The sequence below is a fragment of the Mirounga angustirostris genome, unplaced genomic scaffold (genome assembly GCF_029215605.1).
Source record: "Mirounga angustirostris isolate CCGP_5_RB_7025 unplaced genomic scaffold, mMirAng1.0.hap1 SCAF_9, whole genome shotgun sequence".
Classification (NCBI taxonomy): domain Eukaryota; kingdom Metazoa; phylum Chordata; class Mammalia; order Carnivora; family Phocidae; genus Mirounga; species Mirounga angustirostris.
In genome coordinates this window covers 52,420,944-52,443,035 of record NW_026991717.1, presented here as the reverse complement: position 1 = coordinate 52,443,035, position 22,092 = coordinate 52,420,944, and the positions used below count along the sequence as shown (strand labels likewise).

The window sequence follows — 22,092 nt, the reverse complement described above, 5'->3', positions numbered from 1 at the left end:
TCTCTTTGAGAGGACCTGGGTGCTCCTGACTCCTGTCTTTAGCTGAGGGCTGCCTGTTCCTATCATCCTTGGCCCTGGGCTGAGTAACTTGTTGGGGATGGTCTCTCCTCTGCTGGATTTCGCCCAGTATTCTGACAGTAGCTGCCTGAGTAGAATGAAAGAGAGGTTAGTAAGCCTTGGGGTGTCCATGCCACAGGTGCCCAGGCTCCAAATGTCAGAGTATCAAGGGACTTGATGACCACCTGTTCTTACTTTCTTCACTTTCATTTCACAGCCCGGGGAAGTGACTCGCGCCAAATCACCCCGCAAGCTTGTTTCCCTGTCACTTTCCCAGGCTGCCTTCCTTTTGATCCCTGGTCCTGAAGTAGTTCTACATGGTGACCTGGCTGCCCCCTCGCAGGTGCCCACTGCGCAGACCCTCTGCCAAGTATTTGGTGCCCTGAAAACTGCCTTCCAAGGAGGGCACGACTACCCTAATTAACAGCTAAGGAGACCGCTTCAGAGAGGTCGAGGTCCTTGTCCAAGCTCCCACAGTTCGTACGGATCTGGCTGGCTCTGAAGCCTGTCATGATGCCTCCTGTCACCACCAATAGGGTTTTGTTTGTTGGTGACGTGGTCGGTCTGTGCGGCTTAAGGAGAACGGCTCAGGGCAATCCAGGCCAACTGGATTGAATCATAGCTGCCCGCTCTGTTTTCAATGCAAATATATTCGTGGGTCGGCCTCAAGCAGAGTTATTATTTTTCCCTGTTTTACTGAGAAATAATTGACATAGATCACCGTGTAATTTTAAGGGGTACAACACGATGGTGTGATTTACTTGTACTGTGAAATGATTAGCACAGTAGGTTCGGCTAAGATCCATCATTTCATATTGATGTAATAAAAAAAGGGGAGAAAAGAAAAAAAAAAATTTTCTCCTTGTGATGAGAATTCTCAGGATTTAGCTGAACTTTCCTAGCAGTGTAGCCCCAGTCCGCATGCCATGCATGACACGCCTACCACTTATTAACTGGAGGTTTGTATCTTTTGATCACCTTCCTCCATTCCCCCTCCCCGACCCCTGTGTCTGGTAACCAGAAGTCTGATCTTTTTTTCTATGAGTTTTGTCTTGTTTTTTTATTTATTTATTTTTAGATTCGACATATAAGTAAGATCATATAGTATTTGTCTTTCTCTGACTTATTTCACTTAGAATAATACCTTCTAGTTCCATCCGTGTTGTCACAAATGTTAGGGTTTTCTTCTTATGACTAATATTCCACCGTACGGATGCACATACACGACTTCTTTATCCGCTCATCTGTCGACGGAAACTTAAGTGGTTTCCACATCTTGATTACTGTGAATAATGCTGCTATCAACGTGGGGGCGCAGATACCTTTTCAAGTTAGTGTTTTTGTTTCCTTTGGATATATTTCTAGAGGAGGAACTGCTGGATCATCTGGTAGTTCTATTTTAAAATTTTTGAGGGTTCTCCATTCTGTTTTCTATAGTGGCTGTGCAATTTATAAGCCCACCAACAGGGCACAGGGTTCCCTTTTCTTCACATCCACCCATGCATTTGTTACTTTTTGTCTTTTTGATGATGACCATTCTAGCAGGCATGAGGTGATGTAGATGGTGCCTCGGTTTGCATTTCCCCAACGACTAGTCATGTTGAGCACCTTTTCACGTGTCTGTTGCCATCTGTGTCTTCTTCAGAAAAATGTCTGTTTAGGTCCTTTGCCCATTTCTTATTGTTTTTTTTTTTTTCTTTTTGATATTGAGTTTTAAGAATTCTTTTTTTTCAGCAGCATTGATTTTTATTGCTATTTTTTAAAACTTTAAAAATTTTTTTATATTAGTTTCAGAGGCACAATTTAGTGATTCATCAGTTGCGTATAATACCCAGTGCTCATTACATCAAGTGCCCTCCTTAATGTCCATCACCGAGTTACCCCATCCCCCTACCCACCTCCCCTCCAGCAACCCTCAGTTTGTTTCCTATAGTTAAGAGTCTCTTATGATTTGTCTCCCTCTCAATTTTCATCTTATTTACTTTTCCTTCTCTTCCCCTATGTTCATCTGTTTTGTTTCTTAAATTCCACATATAAGTATATTTTGGATAATACCCCTTATCAGATGTATGGTTTGCAAATACTTTTTCCCCCTTCTGTGGGTTGTCTTTTCAGTTTGTAGATAGTTTTTTTTTTTTTTTTTTTGGCTGGGCAGAAGCTTTTTAGTTTGATGTAGTCACACCTGCTTATTTTTTATTTTGTCACTTGTGTTTTAGGTGTCAAATCCAAAAACATCACCAAGACTCATGTTAAGGAGCTTTATTCCTATGTTCCCTTCTAGGAATGTTGTGGTTTCAGGTCTTACATTTAAAACTTTAACTCATGTTGAGTTAATTTTTGTGACTGGTTTAAGATAGGGGTCAAGTTAAGCAGACTATTCTTAATCTACACATTTTCAAGAAAAATGCTGCTCACCTACAATTTTTCTTTCCTTGAGTTTTTCTGTTATCTATTTTAAATCAATAACCTCCTTTTGGGGCGCCTGCATGGCTCAGTTGGTTAAGTGACTGCCTTTGGCTCGGGTCATGATCCTGGAGTCCCAGGATCGAGTCCCACATCGGGGGAAGTCTGCTTCTCCCTCTGACCTTCTCCCCTTTCATTCTCTCTCTCTCAAATAATACAATCTTTTAAAAAAAAATTAAAAATAAATAAATAAAAAACCTCCTTTTCCAGTTCAGAACTGCCTCTATGTGTGTGTGTGTGTGTATGAGAGACGCAGAGAGAGAAAAACAGGAGAGTCCTTGGGGGAAGGGCAGAAAATGTAAAGAACATTAGATGAACAGTTGGAGGCACAAAACAGGCTTTGTCCTTCATGGAAGAGAAGAGGGTTAAGCTAAGGAGCAGTCTGGCTGTCTGCCATCTTACCTGCCTCTCCTGGGCTAGGGTTCAGAGCCAGGAATGTCGCTACCTGAAGCCCTGCTGATAGGACTAAGGCAGCAAGTGGCCACGGCTGCTACAGTTGTGAGATTCTTCTTCCTGGAGCCATGCGCTCCCTAACGAGAACCTGGACCGAGCGCGGGACGTGCTCAACAAGGCTGTAAGGAGCCACTGGTGCGGAAGGGCAGGCTCCATGCGAGCACAGAGTGCTCCCTCCAGGTCTCTCTTGAGTCTGCATATGCGAGTGTGTGTGCACACACATGGATCACCTCATTTGGTCTTCAGCAACCCTGTCACTACCATACTGTTATGAACTCCAGTTTGCATATGAAGAAACTCAGGGGCTCACGGTTATAGACTTAGCAAGTGGCCATGGCAGGCTTTGAATCCATGGTATGACTCTTGAGGGAGTGCCCTTAACTGCTATGCTCATATGCTCATCTCCCTTCCCAGGATCTCAGGAAATGACTCCTAAATCCAGGACAGTCTGGGTGTAAATATTGTGTCCGGTCTCTATAGAGACCATGCGCATGACTCAAAAATTCCAGCATTTTAATATTCATGTGATATTCCCTGCACCAACTCTAACATCCAGATGGAACACGAATCCTTTGTCCAGCTCTGCATCCAGACACTTAACGTTAAAAAGGTCACCCTCGGGCGCCTGGGTGGCTCAGTCGTTAAGCGTCTGCCTTCGGCTCAGGTCATGATCCCAGGGTCCTGGGATCGAGCCCCGCATCGGGCTCTCTGCTCCTTAGGAGCCTGCTTCTCCCTCTCCCACTCCCCCTGCTTGTGTTCCTGCTCTCGCTGTCTCTCTGTTAAATAAATAAATAAAATCTTTAAAAAAAAAAAAAAAGGTCACCCTCGCTATGGATTCAGTGGGATGTCATTACGGCTATGAGGGCAAAAGACAACTCAATGATAGATACTTAAAGTAACGGTAAAATCTGCTGGAGCTGATAATCAAAAGACATATCCAGCCTTTGGGAGGACCTGCTCACAGGCACCCTTGAGCACAGGAACCACCACCGATGTGATCCAGCCACACCAGCACAGACAGGCTCCTCACAATGTCACACAAAGCTGGGCATTCCGTTCCTGCCCACCTCCCGTCACTTCCCCAATCACCCCCCTGGAGGTCCCAATGCTTGCCTGTTTCTACCACCCATGGACGGACTTTCCCTCCTTCTGTTCTCCTCCCCCCCTTCCTCTCCCTTCCAATTTTCTATCTCCCTCTATTTCTCTTCCTCTTCCCATCTTGAGGTTTCTCTCAACCAGTTTATGCCTTGGGCTCAAACTACCTCCCTCCAAGTTTCTCATCTTTGCCCAGTCTCTATGCTGAGACCAACGAAACCAAAATGGCAGGTCACTTCAGCGTTCTCCCCATCATGCTGAATCCCTGGGGATGGAGCATAGGACACAGACCTGTTTCCTGCGTCTCGTTCGAGAGAGAGGCCCTGGTGACGCAGGGCACTTGATGCTTTCATTAGGTCAGTGTCAGGCGTGCGGCACGAACAGGAATGGATCCACAGCACCAGGGGCCACTCCCATGGGACCATCTGCCACCCTCCACACACGGCGCAGTTATCCCTTTATATGTTGTGGCAGCCACAGCCAGCAAGGACCCTCACCGTTCCATCCTCCAGCAAGAGTCGCAGGACTTTGTCACCAACTCTGTAGTCCTTTGCTATTTCAGCAGACTTCCAAACTTCTTCAGGATCAGGAATCCATACCCTGTTGTACTGACCAACAGAATAAAACAGCCTTAATTTCAGCACTTTGAAAACAAAAACACCGATCATGAGATAATTAGACTCCGGGAGATTTCTTTCTGTCTGCTCAGTCAGTTCCTTCATCAGGAATACTTTTACCTAATTTTTGCTTATGAGGTAATCTTCAGTGTGTCTGTGATGCACCACATCTAGTTGCTTCATTTTATGAGCAATGGAATTCCCAAAGCTTCTTAAATATACCTTGAAAACGGAAAGCCTGGGAATGGAAAGGAAATCATGAGTCCCTTCATCACGGGAAGATCCGAGTGCTGTCTACGAGAGCTGGAGCAGAGGGATTTGGTTCACCACTGATGGGCTGTGTGGGCTCTGGGCCAGACACTTAACTTCTTGTGCCTCGTTTTTCTCATCCACAAAATAGGCACAATATCTACTTCACAGGTTTGCTGGGAGGTGAAATCAGACTGTGTAGTTGAAAGCACTCTGCCAGATGCTACGGACGTATTGCTAGAGCAGTGTTATTTCACTGGTCAGCCGCCAAGGATTCCCACTGTGGGAAATGTGGAAGGCCAGATGTGGCCGCTGAGCTCAATTCCCAACAGGCAATTGCAACCCCTGGCTCAGTGCTGGTTTGCAAGTCTTTAGGCAGAACCACATGGCTCTGTACTGAACTGTGTCTCTACCAAGTTCCTAGGTTGAAACCCTGATCTCTGAAGTGACTGAATTTGGAGATAGGGTCTTCACTCGGTACTGAGGGTTAAAGGAGGGCATAGGGCCCTGATCTGATGGCATTAGTGTCCCCGTGTGAAGAGACACCAGAGAGCTCACAGGCGCACTCTCTCTCCACCTGCACGCACCAAAAAAGGCCACGTGAGTTCACGGTGAGAAAGCAGCTGTGCGTGCGCTTGGACCTGCCAGCCTCCCTAACTGTGAGAACAGAAGCATCTGTGGTTGAAGCACCCAGGCCAGGACTACTGGCAGGGCAGCCCTAGCGACGGAGCCGCGCGTCCAGTACGCTCTCACACGGGGAGCGGGCGGTCTCACTCCCCAGAACTCACCAGTGGCGCCTGAACGCCGCCCAAGAGAGAGACGGGGTGGCTGCCATGTCTGTCACGGGGCCGCGATTAAGTCCCCTCCTCCTGCCGGCAGCACGCGCGACTACTCTTGCTCCTCCCCCAGACCCCACGTCTCACACTGTCCTGCAGGGCTCTCCGTTGGTTTGCTCATCCAGTCATCCATTCGGGCATTCGATAGACACTTGCCAAGCATCTGTTACGTGTATGTGCTGGCTCGCCAAGAAGGAAAGGCATTTGCTCTCAGTCATCATGGTCCTGCTAACCCGGCCAGCCTCTAACTGGGAGCCACCTGCGTGTGCCTATGTGCGCACGTGTGTGTTCGCACCCCTTTGCTCCTGGGCCCCAATCTACCAGTGCCTTCTGACCCTGAGGAAATACTCCTTCGTGTTGAAAGATTGTACCTTCAGGAGTCTTCAGTTACAAAAAGATTCTTAGCAATAAAATTATGACGTTTTCATTTTCCTTATTACAGTGCTATATATTTTCTACAGTTGCATATATTACTTTTATAATCAGAATAATCGTTAAAGGCACATGTCAAAGTATATGTCCACAAAAAGACTCGTACATGAATCTTCATAGTAACTTTATTCATAATGGCCAAAAACTGGAAACAGACTAGATGTCCATTAATATGAGAATGAATTAAAAGATAAAACTGTGGTATATTCATACAATGGAATACTACGTACCAATAAAAAGAATCAACTACTTATACAAGCAAGAATGTGAACGAATCTCCAAAACATGAGGCTGAGCCAAAGAAGCATTCCACAAATGAGTACCTTCTGTACGGATCCCTTTAAAGTGCTAAGATAGGTAAAACTAATCTAAGGGGCGGGGGGATAGAATCAGAACAATAGTTGCCTCTGGGGGTAGGTGGGGCTGGGGAGTGAGTGGGAAGGCTCTCATGGGAATGTTCTGGGGTGATGGCAACATTCTATACCCTGACAGGGTTTGGGTTACCCAGGTGGTAAGCACTTTTCAAACCTCACAGAACACAGACATAAGACTGGTGTTTCATTGTTTGAAAATTTTACACGAAGAGCTAAACAAATATGAAACTCTTAACAATAGGCACACTAATATATTTAGGAGGACATGTATGATGTATGCAGTCTACTCTAAAATGCTTCAAAAAATAAGATGATCTGAGGGCTGGATAGAAGGATACAAAGATGGATAGACATATAACAAATATGGCAAAATGTTCATGGTAGCATCTAGGTGGTAGGACAGATGTGCACTATAAAGTCCTTCCAACTTTACTGTATGCTTAAAATTTTCATATGATGTTGGAGGAAATAAAGAAAAGTATAAAACAAATTTCAGAGAGCCAGTACTAGACTGGGACAAAGTTGATAAGGAGCACATCTGTTTATCTACTAGTTAATATAAATGGACTTGTTTAAGCAAAGAAATATATACATCTCATTGGCTGGGTATCAGTCATGAGTCCCCAATTTATTTGTGTTGCCTTAATTCTTGACAGCTAGCTGGGAGTGTAGGAGCTTGCTGAAATGAGTCACAGAATGGGTAAGACTTCAGACACAGAGTCAGAGAACATGGAAGAATGACCTGGAGGGCAATGATTAGGCACACATGTCCATGCAAACAGGTGGACAGAAGCCTCATAAACACACAGGCACACCCACCCTCCATCCACACATACTTGTTGCCATAGGCTACCATTGCCTGCCTCAGGTCGGCTATCAAAAACATTGCTAACCTCATAAGTGAAATCACTAATGAAATATCCCAATGTATCTATGGCAATGAGCAGAATTTTATTTCATTTTATTATTTTTTTTTAAGTAGGCGCCAAGTCAAATGTGGAGCTCAGTGCAGGGCTCGAACTCACAACCCTGAGATCAAGACCTGAGCTGAGATTAAGAGTCAGACACTCAACCGACTGAGACACCCAGGCGCCCCAGCCACTAGAGAATTTTAGAACTGAAAGGGTCCCGGGAGATCATCTACTTCAAGCTTTAAAAAAAAAGCTCCAGAAGGCTTACTTCAAATGAAATGGGGGCAGCCTCCTATATGAGACAGGTAAAAATGGAGCGGTTCTGAGGAGGCTCTGAGCTGGGGACCACAGCTGACATCCCTGGGGTCTTCCCAGGGAAGCCAGGAGTTCTGAGAACTAATGTTAAAGTCACTGAGCCAATCCAAGCCTTTTGTTTTACTGACCCCAAAACGTAAGCCCAGGGAGGTCAGTAACTCACCAAACACCACACAAAGTCACCAAAGCCAGGACTCCATGGAGCCAGGGCCTGCAAGTCCTACTTTGAACTACTTGTTCATTAAATGAGTCTGGCTTTGAAAAGAATCTTGAGGGGCGCCTGGGTGGCTCAGTCAGTTAAGCGGTTAAGCGTCTGCCTGTGGCTCAGGTCATGATCTCAAGGCCCTGGGATGGAGCCCCATGGCAGGCTCCCTGCTCAGCGGGGAGTCTGCTTCTCTCTCTCCCTCTGCCCCTCCCCCTGCTCATGCTCTCTCTGTCTCTCTCTCAAATAAATAAATAAATCTTTAAAAAGAAAAGAAAAGTCTCATCTGCAACCATCTACTTGAGAGTGCACAGGCTGATTTGTTTCACTGGCTTGTTTCAGCCAAAAGCAGTATTAAATGGAAGGCAGTATCAGGACATACGGAACCCAAAGTCGGCCTCTCTTGTGGAGGACACACAGATGGCCTCGGTGGCCCCCGGCTCCCCGGGCCGCCCACACCTACCAGGCCTGGTGCCTCTGCCAAGCAATGCTGCCAGTCATTGAGGGCTCCACGGCTGAAACCCAGCCTGGTAAGTAAACATGACAAAGTTTACCCAGTTCCATGTCAGTTACACCCATTCCGTCCCTCCCTCTTTCCTCACATTCTTTGACCCACAAAGCAACGCTTCAACTGGGAGGAAGAGCTCACTTTGCAGCGTTTAGACAAACAGCAGTCCGTGCAAACTATGTGACTAGCTCTCATGTGACCTCCCCGGTGTGACTCCTTCCTGAGGAGCAGGAGCCTCCAGACTCAGTCCCCCTGCCAAGCCTGCCAGGGACAGGCCTGCCGTGGGGCCGGGGGAGCAGAGATGCCTGTCTCCCGTGCTTGGCCTGCAAGTACTCTCCCATGGCGGGAAACCGTGTTTCCCCCAGTTTGCAAGCCAAGGGAGGCTTGACAATGAGGCAAACGCTTCAGGAGCACAACCCTTAGGAAGTGACATGTCCTCCGGAACATGCCGAATCCCCCACCCCACATGCTCGGCAGAGGAGAGGGCATCTTCTCTCGTTGCCTGCCTATTGGAAGGCGTCTGCGGCTGTCGGCCACAAAAAGGGCTTGAAGACTTGCCATGGAATAGGGAACACCACAAGTTTCCTTCCTAGCAGCTTTCTGGTCCGGAAGGGAATCTCCACATTCTGGGTCCACCAGGCCAGAGCAGCAATACTATGCTCCCTGTCCTCCCCCTTCCTGGTCCCTCCAGGCCCTTCCCAGGCTCCCCAGCATCTCCTCTGTCTCCCAGTGTCCTTCCCAGCCCCTCCCCTGACAGGCTTTCTCTAGAGTGTCCTCCATTCTCACAGCTTTGGCAACTGCCCTGGCACCTGTGCACCCGAGACCTCCAGCCCAGATCCCTCAACGGGTCTAGACCATATTTCCAATGGTCTCCCAGATGGCGGGCCCTAAATGTCCTCAGACGTTCACAAATTCCAAGCTCTAATGGCCATTGTGTCCCCACCCAAACCCACTCCTCCTCCTCAGTTCTCTTGACCGTCTAGTCAGAAACTTGGGACTGTGCTGGGCCCCCTTCCCCCCTCCACCTCCAACAATGAAATGGTCCTCAGGTGCTGGAAAGCCTACATCTTAAACAAGTCTCACCTGTCTGTCCATCCACCCCAACTGCCATGGCCATCAATCAGCTCCCCCCACCTGCCCCAACCAATCTTCTGACAAACACCATGTTCCACCAAGGGCTTCCTCAACCAGGCGGAGAACCAGGTTTCTGTGGATATTCACCCACACTGGAATCAGAATTTCGATGGGTGGGGTCCAGCAAGATGAAGCTTCGAGAGCCCCCCTCCCTTATCGATTCTGATGAACAGCCAGGCCTGGGGAGCCACTGTCCTGGCCAGTCTTCCTACTCAGGCTTCCCTCCCTCTTCAGTCCACCCTCTGCCACCTGCCACCCAATCCACTAGCAGTTTCTAGAACATTCCAAGCCCTTCCTTGGCTCTCTTCCTTCTACCCCCTGTGCGACCCCTCCTCTCGATGCCAGTGAGCAAACTGCTCTGAGCAGTCAAGATTCAGCTCACAACTCCTCTCCTTGGTGGCACTTTCCCTGTTACCCTCTACCCCAAACAGGATTGAATGTTTCCTGTTTAGAGCTCTCTCTGCCCCTTCCCCCAGGTTTCTGGGTAGCTTCCCATCTTCTCCACTGGCACTTGAGCTTCAAGAGTCTTATCTTTGTACCCTGGAACCTGACACAGTGACTTCCCCATAACTAGCACTCCATAAACATCTACTGAACAAAAATTCAAATTCCCGGGGCACCTGGGTGGCTCAGCTGGTTAAGCGACTGCCTTCGGCTCAGGTCATGATCCTGGAGTCCCGGGATCGAGTCCCGCATCGGGCTCCCTGCTCGGCAGGGAGTCTGCTTTGCCCTCTGACCCTATCCCCTCTCATGTGTTCTCTCTCATTCTCTCTCTCTCAAAATAAATAAATAAAATCTTTAAAAAAAAAAAAATTCAAATTCCCAGTTTAGTTGTACCAATTAAAGACTAAGCTTTGGGGGCGTCTGGGTGGCTCAGTCAGTGAAGTGTCTGCCTTTAGCTCAGGTCATGATCCCAGGGTGCTGGGATCGAGCCCCGCATCGGGCTCCCTGCTCCAGGGGAGCCTGCCGCTCCCCCTGCTTGTGTGCGTGCTCTCTCTCTGTCTCTCTGTGTCAAATAAAATCTTTTAAAAAAAAAGACTAAGTTTGGTATTTTAGTCTTTATATCTTTTTTTTTCTTTTTGAAGTACCCATATATAATACAATGGATAAATCTAATTTTCCAGAGTTGTTAATGATACATAGAAGTCTAAAATTTTCTTAAAATAGCCAAATGGAAAGTCATTAAACTGAACTTTGACCTTATTTTAGGGACCTTGAACTGCCTCTCCTGACCTTGCACATCTGAGTTCTAGCACAACTTCCCTGAAGATGTCTTGTGAGTTCTTCATACACAAGCAAGGGAAATAGAGGACAATATAATCTGTGAATCTGTGGCTAAAACCAGTTATAACCTGAGTCCTGATTAATGAGCCAGAACAATTTAAGAAAGATCTCTAGAGGTATGCCAGAGAGCTGTCTCACCACCCATTTACCACTTTCACCAATATCTTAGATGAAAAATAAAAAAACCCCACACAAATGCATATCACATACACAGCTATGAAGAGGATGGACTTCCCACAAGTCCTTTGTGTGAATGGGAAGAGGAGGAGGAAGATGGTAAAGGTGGCTGAACCACAGTTGTGGTAGTGGAAGGTATTAAGAACACAGGTTTTTAATCCTGACTCCTCCCCCACTTCTATGTAACTTGAGGCAATTTGCTCAATCTGAGCCATTTGTAAAATTGGGATAACAACATCTACACACAACATTGTTGATTCAGATGAAATAAAAGGAGGCACAGAAAGTTCTGAGGATGGCATCTGGCATGTAAGAAGTGCTCCATGACTGCAAGATAAAAGTAACCATCATCATCTTCTTCATGCCCACAGCTCTTTCTGAAAGCAGAAAAACTCATTCATGCATGCACACATCAAATGCTTATTGAGCCCCCACCATTCCCTGTTCTCTAGAAACTCTTGGTCAATGGGGGTAACAGAGAGTTAACAAGAGTGCTTACGAGTTAACAAGAGTGCTTACAAATCAACGTGAAAGGTGCCCAGAGAGCAGAGCGGGTTGTAAAGATTTCTCAGACGAGGCACTCCTCCAAGGTGTCTTATAGGTTTTGGTGCAATTGTAAATGGGATTGACTCCTTAATTTCTCTTTCTTCCGTCTCATTGTTAGTGAATAGAAATGCAACTGATTTCTGTGCATTGATTTTATATCCTGCCACTCTGCTGAATTCCTGTATAAGTTCTAGCAATTTTGGAGCGGAGTCTTTTGGGTTTTCCACATAGAGTATCATGTCATCTGCAGAATGAAAGTTTGACTTCTTCTTTGCCAATCTGGATGCCTTTTATCTCTCTTTGAAATCTTACCATTTGCAATGACATGGATGCAACTAGACAGTGTTATGCTAAGCAAAATAAGTCAATCAGAGAAAGACAATTATCATATGATTTCACTCATAGGTGGAAGTTAAGAAACAAGACAGAGAATCATAGGGGAAGGGAAGGAAGAATAAAATAAGATGAAATCAGAGAGGGAGACAAACCATAAGAGACTCTTAACTATAGGAAACAAAAAACTGAAGGATGGAACTGGAGGGTCTTATGCTAAGTGAAATAAGTCAAGCAGAGAAAGACAATTATCATATGGTTCCACTCATATGTGGAACTTAAGGAATAGCATGGAGATCACGGGGGAAGGGAGGGAAAACTGAATTGGAAGAAATCAGAGAGGGAGATGAGCCATGAGAGACTCTGGACTCAGGGAAACAAACTGAGGGTTACAGAAGGGAGGGGGGTGGGGAGATGGGGTAATTGGGTGATGGGTATTAAGGAGGGCATGTGTGATGATGGGCACTCGGGGTTATGTGCAACAAATGAATTGTTGAACACTACATCAAAAACTAATGATGTCGGGCGCCTGGGTGGCTCAGTTGGTTAAGCAACTGCCTTCCGCTCAGGTCATGATCCTAGAGTCCCTGGATCGAGTCCCGCATCGGGCTCCCTGCTCGGCAGGGAGCCTGCTTCTGCCTCTGACCCTCCCCCCTCTCATGTGCTCTCTCTCTCATTCTCTCTGTCTCAAATAAATAAATAAATAAAATCTTAAAAAAACCCCACAAAACTAATGATGTCATCTAGAACTAATGATGTAATGTATGGGGATTAACATAAGAATAAAAAAAAACTAATGATGTATTATATGTCAGCTAATTGGACATAATAAAAAAAAGGAAACAAACTGAGGGTTGCTAGAGGGGAGGTGGAGGGGATGGGGTAACTGGAGGATGGGCATTAAGGAAGGCACTTGAAGTAATGAGCACTGGATGTTGTATGCAACTGGTAAATCACTAAATTCTACCTCTGAAACTAAAAAAAAAAAAAAAAAAAGGAGGCACTACTCAAATTGAATTTGGAAGGTGAGGCGCTGCTGAGCAAAGCAGTTATTTCAAGCAGAGGGAGCCCTGCAAGCTAAACCATAGCGTGTTGAACCGGCAGCAATGCACCAAGGGCTGGCCAGAAGTTTGCAGAGCAGGAGCTGAGGGAGGAGGGAGCTGAGGGAGGAGGGAGCTGAGGGAGGAAGGAGCTGAGGGAGGAGCAGGCAGGCAGTGGGGAGACGCAGAGGCGGGAACTTGTGGCTGGTCAGCGAGTCTGAGAGTGACAGGGGCTTCCAGAGTGAACTGCCAAACTGGTTTCCCTCAAAGAGATTTCAAATAGTTGAGCTGCTGGGTCAAATGCTCTCAACATTTCTAAGGCATGTTGCCAATAGCTTTTGAAAGAGAAGGGTCATTTTACACTTCCTCCAGTAGTAATTGCTGCTCTCGCCACACTTCCTCCCAGGAGTCCCCTCTTTCTCAGAACCTCTCTCCCTGGGGCCCCCATACCAGCTCTCCCCCCTCCTCCTTCTTGTCAGGTCTCCATCCCGAGGCCCCTCTGAATAGTTCTGTTCCCCCGTGAACTGTCTTGGCTCTCTTCCCTCCCTTGGCGAGGCTCTCACTGCCTGGGCTTCAACTTCTACCTTGGGCAGAAGACTCTGGTGCGACCTCCCCACCAACCTCTAACCACCAGGGCACTGGCCGGGGAAACCCCTTCACCGCCTCAACCCCTGCAGGGACAAAGTCGGCCTCCTGGCTTCCTAAGATCACCTCTCCCCTAATTCTTTCCCCGACACTTAGGAGGACCTGAGTCCTTTGGGCACGGCTGGCATACCGCACTTCCTAAAACACAGCCCCTGATCCTGTCTGCCCACGTGCCAAATCTGCACCAGAATATAAAGCTCCGACCTAACTCTTCAGCTGCATGACCCTCCCTTCTCAGCTCTATCACCCAGCGGGCTCTTCCATCCCTTCAGGGCTTCAGCAGACTGAATTATTCGACATTTCTCATTTCTCACTCAGCAGAAAACTCCTTGAGAGGCAAGGCTATCACTCAAAAAAAAAAAAAAATCTTTCTAACCTCCCCCAAGCACGTTATATATACAGAAAGTGCTAAATAAATGTGTTATGGGAGGTAATATACCGGTCTTCAAGGCATACGCAGGAAGGGAGATTCGACAGGGGGCAGGGCGCCAACAGCAGCATGAAGTGAGTGAACGGGGTAGCCTGCAGACCATGGGTGGGTATGGCCGTCACCCACAGACAGCCCCCCCATTGCCCTGCTGCAGCATCACTATTTGCCCCTGGATGCAGAAATGGGGTTCAGACTGCTTTAAAACATTGTGTGGCTAAGACTGTGCAGAGAAGCAGCATTCCTGGGGCATAAAGGTGGCCAAGTGTCCTCAGACACGAGCGTTGACTTAGGCCAATGCTGTGTGCTGTCCTTCGAGGACAAATGGCTAGATCCGTGGACTTGGCGAGTGCTGGGGGGAGTGGTGGGGAAGCAAGGGAGAGGGCTTAGGTTTTGTTTCTGTTTAAGAAAACTCATTAACAAAGCACTCTAAAACCTAAACAGGCAACTATACAAACTTCCCACCTCTGGAATTGACCACGTGGGGACTAACTGACCACCTGGAAAGGAAGAGACAGCCTTGGGACAAAGGTGCCTACTTGGACACAAAGTGGGTAGGGATGGCCATCAAAGCTCCTTCTGGCTCTGGGATTCTCAGATTGTCTGTCCATCCAAGCTCTTCTCTAGAAAACTCTTCCATATCAGTTTTCCTACATTATGCCTGCTACCTAGTTGGTATTTAAAAATATTTGTGGTGTAAGGCACTTGATGACACAGAAGCTTACACCTGTGTTTTTTCCGCTTCTGAAAAAAAATGTTACCTAAAATAGGTTAATCATCAACAATTTTCTGTTCTCCAAAGTATCTTCCAAGCATTGCTTTCTGCCAAAATTTTCTTTTACCTCCAGTAAGTTTAAGAACTCAGAAGCCCTGCTGGATATCTGATGGCTCACATGCTCACTGGTAAACTATTCTGGAATAGTGGAGGTTCAACAGTGCCCATGTAGAACTCTGGTTAATGGAAATGTGTTCGAGGGCACAGTAATGTTTGGATAATTTGTACTTGTATTACTAATTCAGCAAAGTAGAAGAAAAAAGTTTGCTTAAACCATTGAAACAATTATTTACAACTATCATTTATATCTACAACAAAGTGTCTTTTTAAATATAAACCGAGGGCATGCGTCAGGGGGAAATGGATAGATTGTAGTCTCAGCCTCTGAATATTAGCAACCATAGATTTTACTCCACTGGGGTGTGAGAGGATCCGACTTTATGGCTATTCAAATGAAGTTTTTTTTTTCAAAAGGGCCAACACCTTGGCTAATTATCCAAATAATTAGCCAAGCTCATCTCAGGAGGTTCTGGGTGCCAGAATGCTGTCTTTCTATGTAAGGGTTGGAGCCCTGGCCCTGGGAAGAGATGGTTTCCAAGAAATGCTCTAGAGTGACTCCCAGAATCAGGGTGTATGTGAAAGGTGCTTTATAAATTGTAAAGCAGTGTACAAGTGTGAGGTGAAGAGCCTGTGACCCCTGGATTCACAGAAGCCCTCAACTTCTCCGGGTGAAGCTTGCCTCACACGCCCAGGCAGCTGCAACTTCGGACATCGGATGAACTTAAATGCACGTGCAGGCATTTCTGAAGACCCAGGAATTCTAGAAAGCATCCTGAATACGGCTAAGCTTCTTGTTCAAGGGGCTCCGAGGAGGGTCAGGAGGATTATGGATACCATTATTCACCCGTGTCTGAGATTTCCAGGTCCCGTGGGCAACTCTGATTCCACCTGTGGCTCAAGAAGAGGGGGCCCCGAAGCGCGGGAGACAGACGCGCGATCCCTAGGCACCGGGAAGCTCGGGTCCGGGAAGGCAGCCCCTAGCACTCGGTCTTCGCATCCCGAAGGGACCCAGGCTCCCGGGGTGGGGGTGGGGGGCGCTTGCCCCGCGGCAGGGACCAGAGCCCTCGGAGAGCGACTCTCCGGTGCCGCCGGTCCCCAGGCCCTCCGCGGCGCTTCCCTGCGGCGAGAGCGCCAGGTGCACAGGTGTGGCCTGGGCGCCAGGTACAGTCAGCGTTAGCGCCGTGCCATCTTCCCTCCCGCGCGGCCGCCCTTAGGTACCTGCGTGTACAGCGCGGCCACCGCCATGGGCGAGACAGGCCAGGGCAGCTCGGGGGCCGGGAAGGTGCGAGGCTCGGCGGCTGGGCGTGAGGCTCCGAGGCCCGGGACGAGTGACGGTCAGCGCGGCTGGCGCGCAAATCAGCGCTGGGCCATCTTGCCGGGGAAGTTTTCCAGCGGCCGACTACTCACCTTCCCCCGCGCCGGGTAGCGGCCTCGGGAGGAGAGGAGCCGCGGATTGGTCCTTCCCCGCCAGCCTGGCGGGTCCGCGCCGCGATTGGTTGGGCGGGGGCTGCGGGCGGGGCGCGAGCCTCCTCCGGGCCAGGGCCCGGCGGTCAAGTGAGTCCACCTGGCGGGGGTGCGGAGCCGTCCGCGCAGGCGGGACTCCCTGGCTCTCAGAGGCAGGAAACAGGTGTGTTCTGACACGCTCCCCGTCCAAGTTCTGGCTTCCTTAGCTTGCAGCGTGTGTACTGGAAAGAGCAGAGGATCTGACCATTGCCACAGAAAGTCCAAGAGAATCAACAGATTATTAGAACTTGTAAGAGAGTCCAGCCAGGTGGCCATATTCAAAATCAAATATAAAAATGAGTACTTTTCCTTCATGTGAGCAATAACCATTCAGAAATTACGATAGAAAGTAAGATGGAAAATAAGACATTTACAACATCAATGAACATATAAAGTGCTCGGAGATTACGCTAACAAAAATGCACTTGGCCTTTGTGGAGAAAATGTTTAAATTTCTCTACAAGGATATAAAGAGAGGCCTGAATAAATGGGGGGAAATCTCATCTTCACGGATGGGAATATTTGATATTGTACAAGTGTCAACTCAACCCAGATTAATAATATGATGTATAAGCCTAATATAATTGGAATAAAAATCCTAGCAGGACTTTTGGAAAATTGTACAATGATTCTATATTTTATATGGAATAAAATTTATGTATAACTAAGAATCTTCAAAACAAAGACCAAAGAGGTGAGATTTGCCCTACCACATATTAAAGGATGTCACAAAACCATCATCATTAAAACAGTGGGATACTGGCATGGGAATGGATAAATGAACAGTGGGACAGAAGGGAGTCCACCAGCAGGGCCCCCTATTATATGGTGGCCTTAAGGATCAGAGTGGGAAACAAAAGATTATTTAATAAATGGGCGCATGGTGGGTGAGGTGGGGGAAGTAAGGCCACGGCAAACTCTATATCCAAAAATAAACTCCAGATAGATTCATGATCAAAACTTAAAGGTAGGGGCGCCTGGGTGGCTCAGTCTTTAAGCGTCTGCCTTCTGCTCAGGTCATGATCCTAGGGGCTTGGGATGGAGCCCCGAATCAGGCTCCCTGCTCAGTGGGAAGCCTGCTTCTCCCTCTCCCACTCCCCCTGCTTGTCTTCCCTCTCTTTTTTTTTTTTTTTAAGATTTTATTTATTTATTTGAGACAGAGAGAATGAGAGAGACAGAGAGCACATGAGAGGGGGGAGGGTCAGAGGGAGAAGCAGGCTCCCTGCCAAGCAGGGAGCCCGATGCGGGACTCGATCCAGGGACTCCAGGCTCATGACCTGAGCCGAATGCAGTCGCTTAACCAACTGAGCCACCCAGGCGCCCTTGTCTTCCCTCTCTTGCTATGTCTCTATCTGTCAAATAAATAAATAAAATCTTAAAAAAAAAAACAAAAACAAAACTTAAAGGTAAAACCATAATGTTCTTCTTTTTTAAGATTTTATTTATTTATTTGAGAGACAGAGAGTCCACGAGCTTGGGGGTGGGGGGTGGAGGAGCAGAAACAGAAGGAGAGGGAGAAGCAGACTCCTTGCTGAGCAGGGAGCTGATCATGGGGCTCGATCCCAGGACCCTGAGATCATGACCTGAGCCAAAGGCAGATGCTTAACCTACTGAGCCACCCAGGCACCCCTAAAACCATAATATTCTTTTTTTTAAATCATTGGGCTTTTCTTTTTTAAAAAAATATTTTATTTATTTGTCAGGGAGAGAGAGAGAGCACAAGCAGGGGGGAGCGGCAGGCAGAGGGAGAAGAGCAGGCTCCCTGCTGAGCAAGGAGCCCGATGCAGGACTCGATCCCAAGACCCTGGGATCATGACCTGAGCCCAAGGCAGACACTTAACCAACTGAGCCACCCAAACCATAAAAATTCTTAAGAGAAAAAAATGAAAGGTAACAGTTTTTAAATGTTGGGTTAGGAAAGAATGTCTTAAGATACAAGGTAGCAAAATCATAGGAAGAAAAAATGATGAATTTGAGGTCATCACAAGGAAAGATTTTGGTTCAGTGAAAGACACCATTCTTAAAGAAAGGCAACAGCCTGGGAAACACATTTGCAACTTAAACAACCAAGAAAAGATTAATATCTATAATATTAATCTAAAATACATATGGAACTACTGTAAATTGGTTTAAAAAAAGACAGTAAGTCCAACTTTTTAAATTGACCAAGGAAATTAATAGGTAACTTGCACACGGTAACACTCAAATGACTGGTTAACACATAAAGAGATGTCACCCTTCCCTTATTAGTAACCAGAAAAATACAAATGAAAACAAGGAGCTATCACTTTATACTCATCAGATTGGTGAAAAATATTTGGGTTGAACAACATCAAATGCTGCCTAGGATGTGAGAAAATAACTTTTTGCTCACACAACTGATGGGAACTATTGCAATATGCCATTCTAGACAGCAACTTGAGAATATTTACTGAAAATAGGTTTAGGCAGATAAATTATCACATAGTCACAAACAAGACAGTTAAATAAATCTTCATCACAACACAGTTATATATCAAAGGAGATATTCATCAATATCCATCAATAGGAGATGAATTAATAGTATATACATATGGTATAACACTCTACAGCTGCCAACAGGAATGGATGTGATCTACTTATATCAACTCAGAGAGATATAAAAAGCAATGCTGAATGGATGTATAGCGAAAGTCCTTATAGATATTTTAAAACTAGCAAAAAACTGCAATGTTATATATTGTTCATGGGTAAAAGTGTATGTAAATAAAAGTGTGGGTGATAAATTACAAAGTCACCATTAATTATGCAAGAGTGAATATGTATGAGGTTGAGGGAAATGAGACTGACAATAAAGAAAAAGGAGGAACCAAAAAAATCTTAAAGGGCCTGGCACAGACCAACAGTGATAGATGCCACAAAAACAGGATTATGATGAATTCAATGTTGTGTACCTCTTGTTCAAAATGATAACATAAAGAAAAAGAAAAGGCATAAAGTGGGTGGGAGAGGGGCACCTGGGTGGCTATAGTCAGTTAAGCGTCTGCCTTTGGCTCAGGTCATGATCCCAGGGTCCTGGGATGGAGCCCCGGCATTGGGCTCCCTGCTCAGTGGGGACTCTGTTTCTCCCTCTCCCTCTGCCCCTTCCCCGACCTGTGCCCTCTCTCTCAGTCTCAAATAAATAAATAAATAAATAAATAAATAAATAAATAAATAAATAAATAAATAAAATCTTTAAAAAAATAAAGTGGGTAGGAGCAGTTGCCTGGTTGCTCAGAGTTAAGAAGGGTCTAGAGGTCTAGCTGCTTTTTTCTTTAAATAAAATTTTTTTTAAGATTTATTTTATTTTTTAAAGTAATCTCTACAACCCAACATGGGGCTCAAATTTACAACCCCAAGATCAAGAGTCATATGCTCTACCCACTGAGCCATCTGATGCAATTTTTGAAACTAGCAATATCTAGGGGCACCTGGCTGGTTCAGCCGTAGAGCATGTGACTCTTGATCTCAGGGTTGTGAGTTCGAGGCCCACGTTGGGTTGTAGAGATTACTTAAAAATAAAATCTTTAAAAAAATTTAAAATTGCATCAATTTACTTCTACAGTGTATGAGTTTCAGGTTGCTTAATATCCTCATCAACACTTGATGTTGTCAGTTTAAATTTTAGCCCCTCTGTATGTTGTAATATCCCTCACAATCTCTGCCTTCTCATAGAAGTGTTTAATCCACTCACATTTAATGTAATTATTGATATGGTTGGAGTTATGACTGTCATTTTGTTCTCTATATGGCTCATATCTTTTGTTTGTTTCTCCTTACGTTTTTCATGATAGTGGGGTTTTTTTTTTTTTTTTAAAGATTTTATTTATTTATTTAACTGACAGAGAGAGAGAGACAGCTAGAGAAAGAACACAAGCAGGGAGAGTGGGAGAGAGAGAAGCAGGCTTCCCGCCAAGCTGGGAGCCCGATGCAGGGCTCGATCCCAGGACCCTGGGATCATGACCTGAGCTGAAGGCAGCCACTTAACCAACTGAGCCACACAGGTGCCCCATGATAGTGGGTTTTTTATTGTTGTTTTTGGTTTTGCTTTTTTTTGTGTGTGTGCACCATTTTAATTCCCACCTTTTTATTTCTTCAGTTAATTTTTTTTTTAAAGATTTTATTTATTTGAGAGAGAGAGTGAGAGAGAGAAAGAGCACAAGAGGGGGGAGCGGGAGAGGGAGAAGCAGACTCCCTGCTGAGCAGGTAGCCCGATGCGGGACTCGATCCCGGGACTCCAGGATCATGACCTGAGCCGAAGGCAGTCGCTTAACCAACTGAGCCACCCAGGCGCCCTTTTCAGTTAATTTTTTGGTGGTTCCTCTGGGGATGAAAATATGCATCTTAATTCATCACAGATACTTGAGATTAATACTGTATTACTTTCCTACACCTGCTGTAGCAAAGTACCACAGACTGGGTGGCTTAAAACAACAGAGAGGTATTCTCTCATGGTTCTGAGGTTACTAGCGTTACTGCTGGGTGAGGGGTTTTACTACACTCCATTCCAAATCAAGGGAGCCCCTCCAAAGGCAAAGCTGCTGGTTTTCATAGCTTCTTGACTCTGGTAGAATTACCAGGCTATTTGAGCTGGGTGAGGGGAGGATGATGGGAGCAGCCCCAAGCAAGGTTGTCAGACAAATGCTGTTCTTACTCAGAGGTCAGTGGCTTGTCATGAATAAAAACTACTAGTTTGTTGTATGATGTTGGTCAATTTATAGAGCCCTAAAATTGTTTTTGACACTTTTGTCCAGTGTTGTCCTTGCTTTTTTGAGGAGAGAATTTGTTGAGCTTCTCAGTCTGTCATACCAGAAGTCAAAAATTGACTTAAAAAAAAAAGATTTATTGCAATATAATTCTTATAGCATACACTTCACCCATTTTAAGTATACAACTCAATGATTATTAGTAGAGTCACAGATTAAACTAGCACCACAGTTAATTTTAAAACAGTTTCACCATCTCAAAAAGAAATTCCATGCCTCTCGGTTATTGCTCCATCCTGTCAATTCCCCGAACCCAACTCCTCCCAGCCCCAAGCAACCACTCATTTACTGTATGTCATCTCTCTTTTTTCATTAGTTAACCTGGCTAGAGGCTTATCAATTTTATTGCTCTTTTTAAAGAACCAGCTTTTCGTTTCATCGATTTTCTTATTGATTTTCTGTCCTCGATGTCTTTGATTTCTGATTTTTTTTTTAAGATTTTATTTATTTATTTGACAGAGAGAGATACAGTGAGAGAAGAAACACAAGCAGGGGGAGTGGGAGAGGGAGAAGCAGGCTTCCCGCTGAGCAGGAAGCCCGATGTGGGGCTCGATCCCAGGACCCTGGGATCGTGACCTGAGCCGAAGGCAGACGCTTAACGACTGAGGCACCCAGGCGCCCTGATTTCTGCTGATTTTTATTATTTCTTTTCTTCTGTTTACTTTGCATTTAATATTCTCTTCCTTTTTAAGTTTCCTAAAGTGGAAGCTTAGATGATTGATTATAGGTCTTTCTTCTCTAATGCATGCATTCAATGCTATAAATATTCCTCTAAGCACTGCTTTCACTGCAGCCCAAAATTTTTGATAAGTTATATTTTCATTTTCATTTACTTCAAATATTTTTAAAATTCTCTTGAGATTTCTTCTTTG

General features: G+C 45.9%; 1 protein-coding gene across 1 annotated transcript in view; it reads right to left on the bottom strand.

Annotated features, from left to right (window-relative positions):
• The window catches only part of MYO5C (myosin VC), an 80,980-nt gene extending 76,164 nt beyond the window's left edge, over positions 1-4,816 (bottom strand). The window contains exon 1 of the mRNA XM_045900061.3: positions 4,566-4,816. Coding sequence (XP_045756017.2) covers positions 4,566-4,790 — 225 coding nt within the window. The 5' untranslated portion in view covers positions 4,791-4,816. The remainder of the gene's footprint in view (positions 1-4,565) is intronic.
• Positions 4,817-22,092: the final 17,276 nt, after the last annotated feature.